Consider the following 17,439-nt stretch of genomic DNA (forward strand, 5'->3'; position numbering starts at 1 on the left):
ATGAACACAATTAATTTCCTACAATTAAATAATGATGCCTGAAGACTTTTTTCTTAAATTATCTAGTTATTTTATATATTAACAGATTTGCAACAGCCTGTGTCTGCATCCCTATCTAAATAACCCAGTACTTCAAGGGGGTTTTGAAAATACCATAACATTCACATGATATCATCTAGAAGAGTATTGCCTGCCTATATTTTTTGGAATCACAAGATATTAATAGGTTTTTTCATGGCTGAATGTGTTTTGAAATGCTCTGATAAACAGGTATGTTTACTGGAGAACTTCTCAGAACCTTTAATATGCTTATTTATACAGTGAATCTTTAAGGGATTTAGTATATGTTGTATTTCAAACTTCTATGACCTCAGAATCTTTTTTCAGAATATTTCATTGTAGGAATCTCTCCTATCATATTCTTTCCAAACCTCACCACATCTTATTGAAAATTTGAGCCACGTTATTGAACAATGACAACTTATTTAAAAAAGAAATTAATATAAATTTGCTTTGAGGTCAGTCAGTTCTGAGATTACAAACAGGTGCATGGATAGGTTTAGTTCCCAAGGATAGGAATGACCACTAGAAATGATAGTTAGGAAGCTGAAGGATTGTCTGACGCGTTTCAGTGACCTGTGACCCCAAGATGACTTGAATTAAAGTATTTAATCCAAGAAATATTCTTACAATTAGTTATACACTTTGCCTTCTCACCACCACTTCCTTCCTATACATGCTGTCACCTTCCACCCAACACGGATTCTAAGAGAGGCAGTAGGGCAGTACATGCCTGTAGAAGTCATTCGAACCTGTGAAGGCAATGCATTTTTGAATCACACATGTTACCTTCCTAGGAAGGAGTGATCACTTCCTTCAAGAATCACTTCAAATGAGTTTCTGTCATTATTGGGACTGCATAATATTTTGGGGAGTACTGGGATAGGGAAAAAAAGCCCAAACCCCTGATTTTGAGTTTGACTCTCTTTACAATTTTTCACTGTTTTTCTACCCCTGGTGGGTAATTGTCTATAATCTAAAGAGAGAGGAGATTAAAGCAAAAAACAAAACCATTTCATTAAGCCATGCCTGTAATTCTGATGTCTAAAGGGTGGGATAAGGGCAACTTGTCTATTACCTATTCACCAATTCTTTAATTGTGATGAAAAGTCTCGGAGGCCATGTGCTCAACTAAGATGATAATTTCTTTAAAGTTCTTGTAATTACAGATTTAATGATGTGGCAAGAAAAAAATTAGAAGCAGAAAGTAAAGTCTGTTCAGTTAGAACATTTTTAGTTCCCTGAAATATCTTGCTATGAGTAATGCTTCTATTCCAAACTGATTGAGAAGGTAAGCTTGTAGAGGTAGACTATCAAGAAATTTTAATGACACCGAATATAAGGAATGGTAATTAAGGGGTCACCATTAGTATTAGCAGCATCTATACATCGTGATTACTTCCAGGACTCCAACTGCTGTCTTTTCCTTGCCAACAGGAAGACACCATTCAGAGGGAAGGACACATGCGATGGGGAGAAGGCTTTGTGCTGGCCTATGACATTACTGACCGAGGAAGTTTTGAGGAAGTACTGCCACTTAAGAACATCCTGGACGAGATCAAAAAGCCCAAGAATGTGACTCTCATCTTGGTTGGAAACAAGGCTGACTTGGACCACTCCAGACAGGTTAGTACGGAAGAAGGCGAGAAGCTGGCCACAGAATTGGCGTGTGCCTTTTATGAGTGTTCTGCCTGCACCGGCGAAGGGAACATCACCGAGATATTCTACGAGCTGTGTCGAGAGGTGCGTCGCCGGAGGATGGTCCAGGGCAAGACGAGGCGACGCAGCTCCACCACGCATGTCAAGCAAGCCATTAACAAGATGCTCACCAAAATCAGTAGTTAGGCAGCTTTCTCCTTGCGAAGGCCCACTGAGATGGGTCGGGTAATTGGAAACACTCTCTTGCCACAACCCCCCCCCCCTTTTTTTACTTCCAAAAATAAAACAAAATATTCAATTTCTGTTCTGACTTGGGGAAATGTCTGGGCTTCCCATTATTCCCAGCCTCTTGTATGTTGAGAAGTTATAGAGTGTTTTATACAGTGTCAATGCTGACAATTTCTCCCTTTCCTGCTTAAATAGCATACACTCTGTTGCAGTTTGAACATGTAATCACTAGAGATTCTGAAATGGTTGGGTTCATATTAAGCTATTTTTAGGCATCTTCACCTTACTTAAATAGGTTAAAGTCTTTTCAAAGGCATTTTTAAATTCTATTCCTTGTCAAAGACTGCAAATGATCATCTTAAAAGTTGAAGGTAATAGAAAATACCTTATAAACCCAGGAGGAGTAACTGAGATATTGGAGCAGGGCTTAGAGCCCTAGGGCTTATGTGAAGTGAAGGTTTTCAGAATTATTTTAAATCATCTAGTTTTTCTTTAACCCTATTTTGTTCTTAAATTCAAACATGTTCTCACAAAGTTTTCCATTGTCATAGAGAGTTCCATTTCATTTTGAGTGGGTTCTCTCAATGATCTATTGAGCATTGTACCCTAATTCTTCTTTTGTGGCTCCAACAAGATTTAATTATAACAGAGGCAGCAGGACCCCTCAATTCAGATCCTGCTAGGCCATTTCTCACCAAGCCTATGGTGATGTAAAGACATTAGGAAGCTTTTCACCAAACCCTGACATTATTGAATGATAATAGAGGATTTAGAATTAGAGATGTCTGATTCATTTCTCTCTCTGCTTATCATCTTAGCAGAAAGACGACAGTCCAAAAAACAGGAAAATTAAGAATGCAGCTTAACTACCCTTCCATTGAGGAGCTAAGGCTCTATTCTGGGCACAGTAAGAAAAAAATAGCAACAATGTGATTCGTTGTTGGCTACATGACTTCTAATATTTTGGATAAATTAATTCACTTAGGAGAATTTGGAAGAGAATGAATGATTAAAGTTCATCTTTCTTGAATAAATGTGTATAAAACAGATTCTTATATTGTGAAAGTACAGTCTATAACTGATAAAACTTTGTGATTTTTTTCCCTATTATGCCCCCATATATCAAGATTTGGGCACTTTATTTTAGAAGAGAATATATATCTTTTTACATATGTGTGTATTTATAAATGCATAGATATATGTATAAAAATTTGGAAGGGTTGGAGGCTTTAATTCACCAATGCATTTGGACAACTTGGTGTAACTGACTATTTTATGTGAATATAATAAAAAGCATAATTTTCACATTCTGTCACATTCAGGCAATCTTTCTTGTGATACCGTGAACCGTTTGTAATTAGGAGAGACTTGTGACAATCAAAATGTAGCATTGATGAATCAGTCCTTGTTCATAATAATAGCTACTATTTTGGAGTAATTAGGTACTATTTTAGGTACTTTATGTATCATCTCATCAAATATTCACAATAACCCTATGCAAGAGATAGTACGATGACACAATTATAGGGATGAAGACATTGAACCACAAGGAAAAACAAGTTTGCACAGCTATTTAGTGGATAGAGTCAGGATTTGAACTCAGAGAGTCAGAAAGTCAGACTCTAACGCCCGTACTGTGATCCACGATAGTATATTAGCAGAGTGAGATACAGCTCCTGTTCTTGACCTGTGGGGATGAAGACACGGGAACCAGAAAATTTAGGGAAAACTTCTTCCTTTATGCTTTCATTCATTCATTAACAAATATTTATAAAAGTTGGACATATAACTTGACACAAGTTAGTCCATTTGATGGGGTCCGTGCTAAACCTGGAAGAATATATACAAGTTATCCAGGAAAGAAAGATGGTTAAAATATTCTAGGGCAAAAGGAATAGCATGGAACCAAAATACGGAGAGATGAAAGGTGATGGTTAGTGTAGTAATTAAAAGCAGTTTAGAGAACTACAGGTGTCATTCTTCATGGAAAAAAAGGAAGGGATAGCAGAGGGAAGGAATTAAAAGAAAGAAAAAGAATAATGGAGTAGAAAATAAGAAAAAATGTCAAAAATTCATATAACTGCAAGTTTAGGTAACTACATAATATTAAGGGACCAAGTAGGTAAACTTAGTTGTGATTCATTTTCAGTCATGTCCATTTAGACAGCGTAGGGAAAATGAAAGTAGAGTAAAATTATTTTTAAAATGTTGCCATCTTCTAGAATCACACTCTCTTTCATTCTTTCATATCTATACTTGGAGATGAAGCTCAGCCAGTTCCTATTAAGAGCAACCTCCTAAGGAGACATAGTGAAATACTTGGGCACCATCTTGGGTCAAACACTATGGAAGTGAAATTCACAGTCACCAACACCAGCAACTTCCCTTGACATATGCATATAAATCCAGACCTGTTAAAAAATCATAGAACAACTGGCATAAGTCCCAACTGGTAATTACAGAAGAACATTAGATTGCACAAATATAAATTAGTTATTCCTCTCATGCCCCAGGCTTCTCCACAAATGAAGGTTATAAGCAGGTTGGTTTTTAAAGTAGTACTTTAATGATGGAAACCTGTGTATTCTTGAATAATGATGGGTTGTTATCACCACACTAGCACTACCAACATTTGCTGTTTGTAGTTGCTTTTCTTTTCTTTTTAAGATTCTAAAGACTTTATTATTTCTAAATACTGTGTTTGTACTCGTAGCCTCACAGCACTGAGGGAAGGAAGCCATAATTCAGGACCTTTCTTTTAAATAGCATATGTAATACTTGCATATACATAGATAAACACAACATTTTCGGTTCTTAGTATCAACCAAGCTTTCTTATTAAAACAGCCTATGCCCACTTTGAGGATAATAAGAAAGTAACCAGTTCATTGGGCCAAATTTAATCAGAGTAAAGTTGAATTCAATTGTCCTGAGCTAATGACTTGTTGGAAGATTCTGAGAAAAAGAAATGATATCAAAATCTATTCTCTATGGGTTTGAAATACTACATTTAGCAAATTCTGTATTCTCATAGATATGTGAATCTATTTTTGGACTGTCCTGTTCCATTGGTCTGTTTGTCTATTCATGCTCCAGAATCATGGTATTTTCAAAATTGAGCCGGGTAATATGTTATAATAGCTCCTATAATAACATGGTTTCTTTTCTTTTTGAGAGAACATTTGCTGTTTATTTTCACAAAAATTTTATGGCCACCCTGCAGTACCATATAGTAACCGTGGTAAACTTGCTTCTCTGTGACTGAAACAATGATACTCACCATGGTGATCAAAATTAAAAATAAATTTTTTGGTTTGGGTATTACTTTGCTCTGGTGCTATATAATTATCTAGTCTAAAAATGGAATTAGAAGGAAGATTTGCTGTTTATGCTTGGAACCCAGTGCCCATTTTTTCCCCAGCTTTATTGAGATATAATTTATGTATAACATTCTGTAAGTTTAAGGTGTACAACAAGATGATTTGGTACATGTATGCTGCAAAATGATTACCACAGTTAGGTTTAACAGATCCATCACCTCACATAATTACGTTTTCTTTTTTGTGGTGAGAATATTCAAGATTTACTCTCTTAGCAACTTTCAAGTGTATAATACGGTATTGTTGACTATAGTCACCATGCTGAATATTAGATCCTCAGAACTTATTCATCTTATAACTGGAAGTTTGTACACTCCCCATGTCCCCCACTCCCTACCCCTGGCAACCACCGTTCTACAGTTTGTTTCCATGAGTTTGGCTTTTTTTTAGATTCACATATGAGTGAGATCGTATAACACTTGTCTTTCTCTATCTAATATTTCACTTAGCCTAATACCCTCCAAGTCCATCCATGTTGTCACAAATGGCAGGATTTCCTTCTTTTTTCCAGCTGAATAATATTCAATTGTGTGTGAGTGTGTGTGTGTGTACATATATATATATATATATATATATATATATATATATATATCTCACATTTTCTTTATCCATTCATCCATCAATGGAAACTTAGGTTGTTTCTATGTCTTGGCTATTGTGAATAACGTTGCAATGAACATGGGGGTGCAGATGTCTCTTCTAGTTAGTGATTTCATTTTCTTCGGATATATACCCAGAAGTGGGATTGCTGGATCATATGGTAGTTCTATTTTTAATTTATTGAGGAAGATCCATACTGTTTTCCATAGTGGTTTTACTTATTTGCATTCCTGCCTACAGTGCATTAGAGTTTTCTTTTTTTCTCCACATCTTCACCAACACATGTTATCTCTTGTCTTTTTGATAATAGCCATTCTCACAGGTGTGAGGTGATATCTCATTTTGGCTTTTATTTATATTTCCCTGATGATTAGTGATGCTGAACATCTTTTCCTGTACCTGTTGGCCATTTGTACGTCTTCTTTAGAAAACGTCTATTTAGGTCCTTTGTCCACTTTTTAATTGGATTATTTGTTTTTTGACATTGAGTTATATGAGTTCCTTATATATTTTGGATGTTAACCCCTTATCAGACATATGGTTTGCAAATATTTTATCCTATTCCATAGGTTGTTGCATCATTCTGTTGTTTCTTTTGCTGTGCAGAAGCTTTTTAGTTTGATGTAGTTCTACTTGTTTATTTTTGCTTTTGTTGCTTGTGCTTTTGGTGGCATACCCAAAAATTTGTTGCCAAGATCAATGTCAAGGAGCTTTTCCCTATGTTTTCTTCAAGGAGTTTAGTGGTTTCAGATCTTACATTTAAGTCTTTAATCTATTTCAAGTTAATTTTATGAGTGGTGTAAGACAGGGGTCCAGTTTCACTTTTTTGCATGTAATATCCAGTTTTCCCAACACCATTTATTGAAAAGACTGTCTTTTCCCCAAGGAGGATTCTTGGCTCCCTTGTCAAATATTAGTTGTCCATATATGCATGGTTTATTTCTGCTCTGTATTCTATTCCATTAGTCTATGTGTCTGTGTTTATGCCCATACTATGCTGTTTTGATGACTATAGCTTTGTAATATAGTTTGAAATCAGTAAATGTGATGCCTCCAACTTTGTTCTTCTTTCTCAAGATTTCTTTGGCTATTTGGGGTCTTTTTGGTTCCATACAAATTTTAGGAAATTTTTTTCTATCTTTCTGAAAAATGCTATTGGAATTTTGGTAGAGATTGCATTAAATCTATAAATGGCTTTGGATAGTATGATCATTTTAACAATATTAATTCTTCCAATCCATAAACATGGGATATCTTTCCATTTATTTGTGTCTTCAATTTCTTTCATCAATGTCATAGTTTTCAGTGTATAGCTCTTTCACCTTCTTGGTTAAATTTATTCTTAAGTATTTTATTGTTTTTGATACGATTATAAATGTGATTATTTTCTTTGTCTTTCAGATATTTCATTGTTAGTGTATAAAACACAGCTAATTTTTGTATATTGATTTTGTATCCTGCAACTTTACTAAATTACTTTGTTAGTCCTACCAGTTTTTTGGTGGTGTCTTTAGGATTTTCTATACATATATAAAATCATATTATCTGCAAACAGAGATAATTGTACTTCTTCCTTTCCAATTTGGATGGCTTTATTTATTTTTCTTGCCTAATTGCTCTGATTATGACTTCTGTACTATGTTGAATAGGAATAGTGAGTGGGAACTCTTGTTTTGTTTCTGATTTTAGAGGAAAAGCTTTCAGCTTTTTACTGTTGAGTATGTTGTTAGCTATGGGTTTGTCATAAAGGGCCTTTATTATGTTGAGGTATGTTCCTTCTCTACCCAATTTGTTGAAATTTATCATGAATTTATCATGAAAGGATGTTGGATTTTGTCAAATGCTTTTTCTGTACTTTTTGAGAGAGTCATATGATTTTTATCCTTCATTGGTTGTTCAGGAGTATGTTGTTTAATTTCCATGTATTTGTGAATTTTTTACTTTTCCTCCTGTTAGTGATTTCTAGTTTAATACCATTTTGGTCATAAAAGGTACCAGATATGATTTCAATCTCCTTAAATTTATTAAGGCTTGCTTTGTGGCCCAACCTATGATCTATCTTGGAGAATGTTCTGTATGTGCTTGAGAAGAATGCGTATTCAGGTGCTGTTGGATGGAATATTCTGTCTAACAAACTAATTTTTCTTAGTTCCATTGGGTCCATAGTGTCTTTCAGGTCTGCTGTTTCTTTATCAGTTTTCTGTCTGAGTGTTCTATCCAATGTGGAAAGTGGGGTATTGAAGTCCCTTGCTATTATTGTGTTGCTGTTTCTCGCTTCAGTTTTGTTAATATTTGCTGTAAATATTTAGGTGTTCCAATGTTGGGTGCATTATATTTACAATTGTTATATCCTCTTGATGAATTGACCCCTTTATTACTATATAATTACCTTCTTTGTCTCTTGTGACTGATTTTGACTGAAAGTCTATTTTATCTGATATAAGTATAGGCACTCTTGCTCTCTTTGAGTTACCATTTGCATGAAATATCTTTTTCCACTCTCACTTTCAACCTATGTGTGTTCTTTTTAAAGCTAAAATGAATCTCTTGTAGACAGCATATGGTTGGGTCTTAGGTTTTTATCCATTTAGCCACTTTGTGTCTTTTGATATGCAAATTTAGTCCATTTACACTTTAAGGACTTATTATTGCCATTCATTGTTTTCTTTTTTTTTTTAGTTCCTTTTTACCTTTTCTCCTCTCTTATAGTCTTCCTTTGTGATGGTTTTTTTTTGGTAGTGGTATGCTTTAATTCCTTTCTCTTTATCTTTCGTGTATCTGCTTTAGGTTTTTGTTTTGTGGTTACCATGAGGCTTACATAAAACATCCTATACATATAAGTCTATCTCAAGCTGAGAAAAACTTACCTTTAGTCTCATAGAAAAACCACTTTTTTAGTTCTCCTCCCTCTACTTTTTCTGCTACTGATGTCATTTTAAATCTTTTTATATTATGCATCTATAACAAATTATTGTAGCTATAGTTACTTTTAGTATTATTGTTTTTTACCTTTTATACTAGAAATAAATGGTGTGGTATGATTTGCATACCACCATTACAGTATTATGGTATTCTGAATTTGACTATATATTTTAATACTTTTATATGTTTTCATGTTGTTATTTCACATCCTTTCATTTCAACTTGAAAAACTCTCTTTAGCACTTCTTATAAGGCAGATCTAGAAGTGAGGAACTCCCTTAGCTTTTGTTTGTCTGGGAATGTATTTATCTCACCTTCATTTCTGAAGGACAGTTTTGCTGGGTATAGTATTCTAGGTTGTCAATGTTTTTTCTTTCAGAACTTTGAATATATCATCCCACTCCCTCCTGGCCTTCAAGGTTTCTGCAGAGAAATCTGCTGATAGCCTTATTGTGGTTCCCTTGTGTGTGATGAGTCATTTTTCTCTTGCTGCTTTTAAAATTCTCTGTCTTTGACTTTTAAATTTTTGATTACAATATGTCTTGGAGTAATTTTCTTTGGGTTGATCTTGCTTGGAGTCCTTCGAGTTTCCTGTGCCTGTATGTATATATCTCTCTCAAGATTTGGGAAGTTTTCAGCTGTTATTTCTTTAAATAATCTTTCTGACACTTTGTCTATTTTTTCTCCTTCTGGGACTCCCATGACATGGATGTTCATTTGCTTTATGAAGGCCCATAATTCTTGTAGGCTTTCCTCACTCTTTTTCATTCTGCTGTCTTTTTCTTTCTCCAACTGCCTAATTTCAAATGATCAGTGTTTGAGTTTGGTGATTGTTTCTTCTGCATGATCAAGTCTGTTGTTGAAGCTCTATTTTGAATTTCTCAGTTCTGTCATTGTATTCTTCAGTTCCAGGACTTCTGTTTTGTTCATTTTTGTGATTGCTATTTCTTTGTTAAACTTCTCATTTTGTTCATGCATTGTTTTCCTGTTTTGTTTAGTTGTCTATCTATGTTCTCTAGCAATTCATTCAGTTTCTTTTTTTTTTGTTTTGGTGAGGAAGATTAGCCCTGAGCTAACATCTGATGCCAATCCTCCTCTTTTTGCTGAGGAAGATTGGCCCTGGGCTAACATCTGTGCCCATCTTCCTCTACTTTATATGGGCCACTGCCACAGCATGGCTTGACAAGCAGTGCGTCGGTGCATGCCCAGGATCCAAACCCATGAACCCCAGGCTGCTGAAGCGGAGCGCGTGCACTTAACCGCTATGCCACCAGGCCGGCCACTCATTCAGTTTCTTTAAGATAATTAGTTTGAATTCTTTGTCAGTCATATTGTAGATCTCCAGTTATTTGTTACTTGGACTTTATTAGTTTCCTTTGGTGGTGTTATATTTACCTGATTCTTTGTGACTCCTAAAGACTTGCATTTGGTGTCTACGCACTTGCAGGATCAAAAACCTCTTTTAGTCTTTACAAACTGACTTTGGCAGTTAAAGACCTCCTGTATGTTCCCAAGGCTGATGGAATTACCTCTGGAATCCAGTCATATGAGGTTGGAGCTGGTTACTAGGCTGTTGCTAGGTCTGCAGTGGGGTCTACAGTTGGCAGGCTTGTTAACAGGGGCTTGGGTGGGTGTGGTTCCTGTCTGGTCCCTGGATGGATGGGACTACCTCCAGTACCTTGTTCAGTAGTGTGGCACTGGGACAAGTGTCCACTTCAGGGCCCACAGTTGGGTCCTCAGATGGTGGGCCTATTATCAGGTGCATGGAGGGTGTGCTCCCACCAGTTTTCTGGGAGGGCTGCTTCCTGGCCACTGGTTGCATCCCTGAGTGGGTAGGACTGGCCCTGAACCATGACTGAGAAGGGCTGGAACTGAACTCCAGGGATATTTCAGGTTCCACAGCCAACATTGATGTTTGCAGACCTGGCTCTGAAGGCATACATGGTCCTGCCAGATCCCTGGGTGGGCTGGGCTGGTCCTTGACTATGGCTGGAGGAGCTAGAGCCAAGTATTGGCCCTTTCAGGATCTACTAAGGTAGAGACATAAGTGTTTCCTGCCTGGTCCCTGTGCTAACAGGACTGCTCATGACTGTAGCTCAGAGGGGCTGGAACCATGGATTGGGCCCTTTTAGGATCTCTAGGAGCACAGACGAGTGTCTCCCATTGGTTCCCTAGGCCAGCAGAACTGCTCATGGGTTGTGGCTAGAAAGGGCTGGAGCCAAGTATAAAGCCCTTTTGGGATTTCCAGGAGTGAAGACAGAGTGTCTCCTACTGGGAACCTGGGATGGCAGGTCTGCTGGCAGATAGTGGCTATGATGGGGTTAGAGCCAAGTATAGGGCCCTTTAGAATCTCCATGGGCACAGCTGTCTCCTGCTGGGTCCCTGTGCCAGCAGGACTGTTCATGGACTGTGGTTGAGAGGTGCTGGAGCCAAGTATAGGGCCCTTGCAGAATCTCTGGGTTGCAGATAGGAGTGTCTCCTACTGGGACCATGGACCCTCAGGACTGCTGGCAGACTGTGGTTGTGAGGGGGCTGGACCCAAGTATAGGGCCCCTCCAGGATCTCTGGGGGCACATAAGAGAATTTATCCTGCCTGGTCCGTGTGCCAGCAGGCCTGCTCACTATGATGCAGCTAGAAGGGAGCTGATGCCTGGTATAGGGGCCTTTCAGGATCTCCAGGGGCACAAATGGGAGTTGTCTCTTGCAGGGTCCCTGTGTCAGCAAGACAGTTTATGGACTCTAGCTGGGATGGGCTGGAGCAGTTACAGGGCCTTTCAGAATCTACAGTCTGACTGAGTTTGGCAGGCTAACCTCCAGGGGCTCCCAGAACACATCCAAGAGGGCTAGAGCCATTTCACAGACCATTTTAGGGTCCATAGCTGGTGCCAAGGTCTATATGCCTATTACCCAATGCACAGGTAGGTGTGACTCCTCCTGGGTCCTTTAGCATATGGTGCTGGTGACAGACCCAAAACCAAAAGGGGCTGTAGCTGAGTTTCCATGGGTATGGAGCTGTTTCCATGTCTGTAGCCAGGACCACAGTTGGCAAGTCAACTACCTGGTTGTGAGTCTGCCTCCTCAAAATGGTTCTCCTCGGTCTTAGACTGCACTGTAGTTTCACAATCTCTTACTTGGCTCCCAAAGCTCCCACAAAGGTACTTATGTCCATAAATAAATGCCAAATTATTATCGTTGAGGGGAGGATATTGCGAGGGATATCTTATTTGGCCATCTTGCTAACACAACTCCTAAACAAGTTAATATTACTAGATTTTTGGAAGCTGAGATTAATTTTCATGAATGTCCATGAAGCAAGATTCACTTTGCTTCAGTAAGGATAGAGTTTTGTTTTCACTGTTGAAAGTGTATCATTCATCTGACCATGATGGAGTAATAGAGACCAGATTTACTCTTACATATTAAACAACAGAAACCACCAGATAAAATATATAAAACAATGATTATCAGACATTGAACAACAAGCAGTATGGTACTGTGACCCTGAGGGAAGGGAAAGAAATGAGGCTAAACCCTATAAGTGTGCCAGCTTATTGCCAAATGGCAGGTTCCAGGAAGCAGTATATACCCAAACGGAGCTTAGCAGTTTCTCTGAGTTGAGGAGACAAAAACTCGTTTAGGGAAGCCAAGTTGATAAGAATCTGTGAGATAGAATGCCTGGAAGAAGGGAGCTTCACAGAGAGAAAGCTCTAGAGATCTTCAAAAGGATTCCCTTTAGTCTTTGTCTGAGTATGGATCATTGCATGGCGAGAGAAAATTACTCAAAGTTGGAGAAAAAAGCACGGAAATCAATAGGCTAAAAATTTGGGGTAACATAAATAGGGCTGGAAAGAGTTTGTATTCCCACCAGGCAGAGTGGAAAGACTTTGTAATACACAGGGCATCAGGTAATACGCAGGACCTCAAAAGGACATTGTGGTAGTTGTGAGTGTAAACTAGCCTGACACGAGACTGCTAAGTGTCTGCCTACCAAAGCTTAAAAGCAAGTCTGAAATTTTTTAAACGGAGTCCAGGTAACTTGATTTTGTGCTAGAAAAATACCCAACACACTATACAAAGCTATACAACAAAATTCGGCACCCAACAAGTTAAAAGTTACAATGTCTAACATCCAGTTGAAAATTACCATGAATGCTAAGAAATAGGAAAATATGACCCATAAATAGAAGAAAAATCAATAGAAACAGACTAAAAAATGACAAATGATAGCATTAATAAACAAAGAACATAAGACAGCTATTATAAATGTACTTCATATGCTCAAGAAGGCAGAGAAAGACATAAACATAATGAGGACAGATAGGAAAGACATAAACAAGGCCCAAATGTAACTTCTAGAGGTGGAAAATACAATATCTGAAATAACAAGACACTGAGTAGTATTAACATCAGACTAGAACCTAAAGAAATGACCAGTGAACTTGATGACATAGCACTAGAAATGATCCAAATGAAGGAAAGAGAGGGAAAAAGACTAAAAAGACCAAAGTGAACAAAGAGTCAATGACCTCTGAGTCAAAATCAAACAATCTAACATATATATAATTGGATTCCCAGAAATAAAGGAGAGGAATGGTGGGACAGAAAAAACTATTAGAACAAATAGAAGCCGAATTTTTTCCAAATTATAAACCAACAGCTCCAAGAAACACAATAGACCTTAAGAAATAAAAAGCAGAGAAAACAACACCAAGGAATGGGAAAATCTTCCTGAAAAGCAATGATAAAGAGAAAATTGTAAAAGCAGCCAAGTGTAGGGAGGATAGAAACACATGTGTACAGTGGAATGAAGACAAGAATGATAAAGGTAATTATATTATTTAAGGGTAGGCTGTGGTAAGTTGAACGTGTATATTATAAATTGTAGAACAAGCACTAAAAATTAAAAAAAAAGAGAGATGTAGCTAATAAGTCAATATAAAATGGAATCATAAGTAATACTGAACCTAAAAGAAAGCAGGAAAAGAAGAAATAAATGAAGAACGAGTGAGATAAATAGAAAACAAAGATCAAGAGGGTAGCTTTAAACTTAATCATGTCTATAACTACATTAATTGTAAATGGTCTAAACACTCCAATTAAAAAGCGAGATTTTCTGATTGGATAAAGCAAGAGCCATCTATATGCTGTCTATAAGAAATCCACATAAAAAATAAAGATACAGATAGGTTAAAAATAAAACAATGTGAAATATACACCATGCAAACACTAGTAAAAGAAAGTTAGAGGGGCTACATTAATACCAGACAAGGCTGATTTCAGAGCAAGGAAATTAACAGGAATAAAGAGAGTCAATTCATTAAGATAAAGGGGTCAATTCAAGAGGACATAACACTTCTAAATGTGTATGTACCTAATAATAGAGCCTCAAAATACACAAATAAAAAAATGATGCAAATGAAAGAAGAAATAGAGAAATATATAACTATGGTTGGATATTTCAATTCTTCTTCTTCAGTAAGTGATAGAACAAATAGACAAAAAATCAGTAAGGATATGGAAGATGAAAACAATACTATCAACCAACTTGACCTAATTGATATTTACAAAACACTCCACCCAACAAAATCAGAATACACATTCTTTTCTAGTATACACAGAACATTCGTCAAGCTAGAGCACGTTGGGCCATAATATGAGCTTTAGTAAATTTAAAAGAATTTACATTATACAGAATGTTCTCTGACTTTAACAGAATTAAAGTACAAATCATTAACAAAGATAATTCAGAAAAAGCCAAATATTTGAAAATTAAACATTGTACTTCTAAGTAATCCATAGATCAAAGGAGAAATCAAATAACAGTTTAGAAAATGTTTTGAATAGAATAAAAATGGAAACATCAAAATTTGGGGATACAGCTAAAGCAGTGCTTAAAGAAAAATTGATTGCACTAACCTCTTATATTAGAGAAGGAAAAAAGTCCAAAATCAACATTATTTTGATACCAGCATTACTCTGATAACAAACCCTGAAAAGTAATATTACAAGAAAAGGAAGCTATAGACCAATATCACCATGAACATAGAAAGAAAAATCCTGAATGAAATTTTAGCAAATCAAAACCACATATATGTACACATATACAATGACCAAAAGGGATTTATACCAGTAATTGCAAGTTTGGTTTAATACTCAAAAATCAATTAATACAATTCACAGTTTTAGCAAAATAAGATACAACATTATAATATTCCCAGTGGAGTCACAAAAATAACTTTATAAAAATTCAATACCAATTCATGATTTAAAAAACCAGAAAGTCTCTGAGCAAACCAAGAATAAAGGAGAACTTTCTCATTCTGAAAAAGCATACCTTCAAAATTTCTAAAGCTAACATCATACTTAATGTTGAAAGACTGAAAGCTTGCCCCCTAAGAGAGGGAACAAGGCAAGGATGTTTGCTCTCATCACTTCTATTCAACATTATACTGGAGTTTCCAGACAGTGCAATAAGGTAAGAGAATGGAGAAGTGAATTGTTCTTATTTGCAAATGACATGATTATCCGTGTAGAAAGTCCTAAGGAATCTACAAAAAAAAAAAAAAGCTACTAGAACCAATAAATGAATTTAGCAAGGTCGGAGGATATAAAGATAGTATACAAACTTCAATTGCATTTCTACATACTATCAAAGCAAAATTGGAAAATGATTTTTAAATCCACTTACAATAGTATCAATAAACATGAAATATTTAGGACTAAATGTCACAAAATATGAGTGAGATCTGTATTCTGAAAACTATAAAACATTACTGAGAGAAATTAAAGAAGATCTAAATAAATGGAGAGATATACCATGTCTTTGAGTTGGAAGACTCAATATTGTTAAGATGTTAGTTCTCCCCAATTTGATTTATCGATTCAATGAAATCTCAATCAAAATTCTGGCAGGCTATTTTGCAAAATTGACAAGCTGATGCTAAAACTGACATTGAAATGCAAAAGGACCTAGAATAGCCAAAATAATAGGCCCCAAAAAATAATTTTTGAAAAGAAGGGAAATATTAAAAAACTTATACTCCCTGATTTTAAATACTTATGTTAAAGCTACACTAATCAATAGTATGTTATTAGTGTAAGGAGAGACATATAGATCTATGGAACAGAATAGAAAAAACAGAAGTAGAACCACACTTATAGAGTTGATTGATTTTTAACAAAAGTACCAAGACAATCCAATGGGAAAAGAATATTCTTTTCAACAAATAATGAGAAACAATTGGATATCCATCTGAAAAATAAATAAACATCAACCTATATTTCATATCATATAAAAAATTAATTCTAAATAAGAGCTAAAACTATAAAACCTCCAAAAGAAAACATAGGAGAAAACCTTTGTGACTTTGAGTTAGGCAAGGATCTCTTAGCTATAATACAAAAAGCACAAATAGGGGCTGGCCGGGTGGCTTAGTGGTTAAGTTCACGCACTCCGCTTCTGGCGGCCTGGGGTTCACAGGCCCGGATCCCCGGTGAATCTCCACATAAAGTGGAGGGAGATGGACACGGATATTAGCTCAGGGCCAATATTCCTCAGCAAAAAAGAGGAAGATTGGCAACAGGTGTTAGCTCAGGGCTACTCTCACACACACACAAAGCACAAATAAAAGCAAAATTAAACATTTTTCATCTTAAAAGACTAAGAAAATACAACAGCAAGCCAGACTGGGAGAAAAATATGCGGAAAATATATCTCAACAAGAATATATATCCAGAACATTTAAAGAACTCTTAGAACTCAATAACAACAACTAATCTGGGTAAAATATTGGGCAAAAGTTTTGAATAGAGAAATTCACCAAAGATATACAAATGGAAACTAATTACATGAAAAGATGGTCAGCATTAGACATTAGAGAAATGCAAATTAAAACCACAATGTATTATCAGTACACACCTAGCAGAATGGCTAAAATTCAAAAAGACTGACAATGTTGGTGAGGATGTCTACAGCCTGGAACTCTCATACATTGCCAGTGAGAATGCAGAATGGTACACACATTTTGGAAAACAATCTGGCAGTTAATTATAAAGTTAAACACATATTTAACATACATCTCAGCAATCCTGTTCCTAAGTATGTCCCAAGACAAATGGAAATCTATGTCCACATAAAGACCTTTCTGCTAACATTTATAGTTGCCAAAAAGGGGCAGCAACTCAACTTTCCATCAATGGATGAATGAATAAACAAATTATGGTATATCTACACCATAAAATACTACTAAACAATAAAAAAGGCAAACTACTACGTTATTCTCAAAGCATTATACTAAGTAAAAGAAGCCAGGCACAAGTTATCACATATGATAAGATTCCATCTATACAAAATTCTAGAAAAGGAAAAAGACAGTAAAAGAAGATCTATGGTCACCAGAGTCTGAACGTAGCAAGTGGGAATAGATAACAGAGAGGCTTAAGGGAAATTTCTAGCGTGATGGAAATATCATACATCATGATTGTTGTGGTAGTCATATGACTACATACATTTTCTAAAACTTATCAATTTGTAAACTTAAAATTAGTTTATTTATTATATATATATATATTTCAAAAATGCTTATTAGAAA

The 17,439-nt window shown here is 36.1% G+C and overlaps 1 protein-coding gene across 1 annotated transcript in view; it reads left to right on the plus strand.

Annotated features, from left to right (window-relative positions):
* Positions 1-3,245, plus strand: part of RERG (RAS like estrogen regulated growth inhibitor) — a 106,671-nt gene extending 103,426 nt beyond the window's left edge. Inside the window, exon 5 of the mRNA XM_058557585.1 lies at positions 1,498-3,245. Within this exon, the coding sequence (XP_058413568.1) occupies positions 1,498-1,905 (408 nt within the window). The 3' untranslated portion in view covers positions 1,906-3,245. The remainder of the gene's footprint in view (positions 1-1,497) is intronic.
* The last annotated feature ends 14,194 nt before the right edge of the window (positions 3,246-17,439 follow it).

This window comes from Diceros bicornis, chromosome 17 (genome assembly GCF_020826845.1).
Source record: "Diceros bicornis minor isolate mBicDic1 chromosome 17, mDicBic1.mat.cur, whole genome shotgun sequence".
Lineage (NCBI taxonomy): Eukaryota > Metazoa > Chordata > Mammalia > Perissodactyla > Rhinocerotidae > Diceros > Diceros bicornis.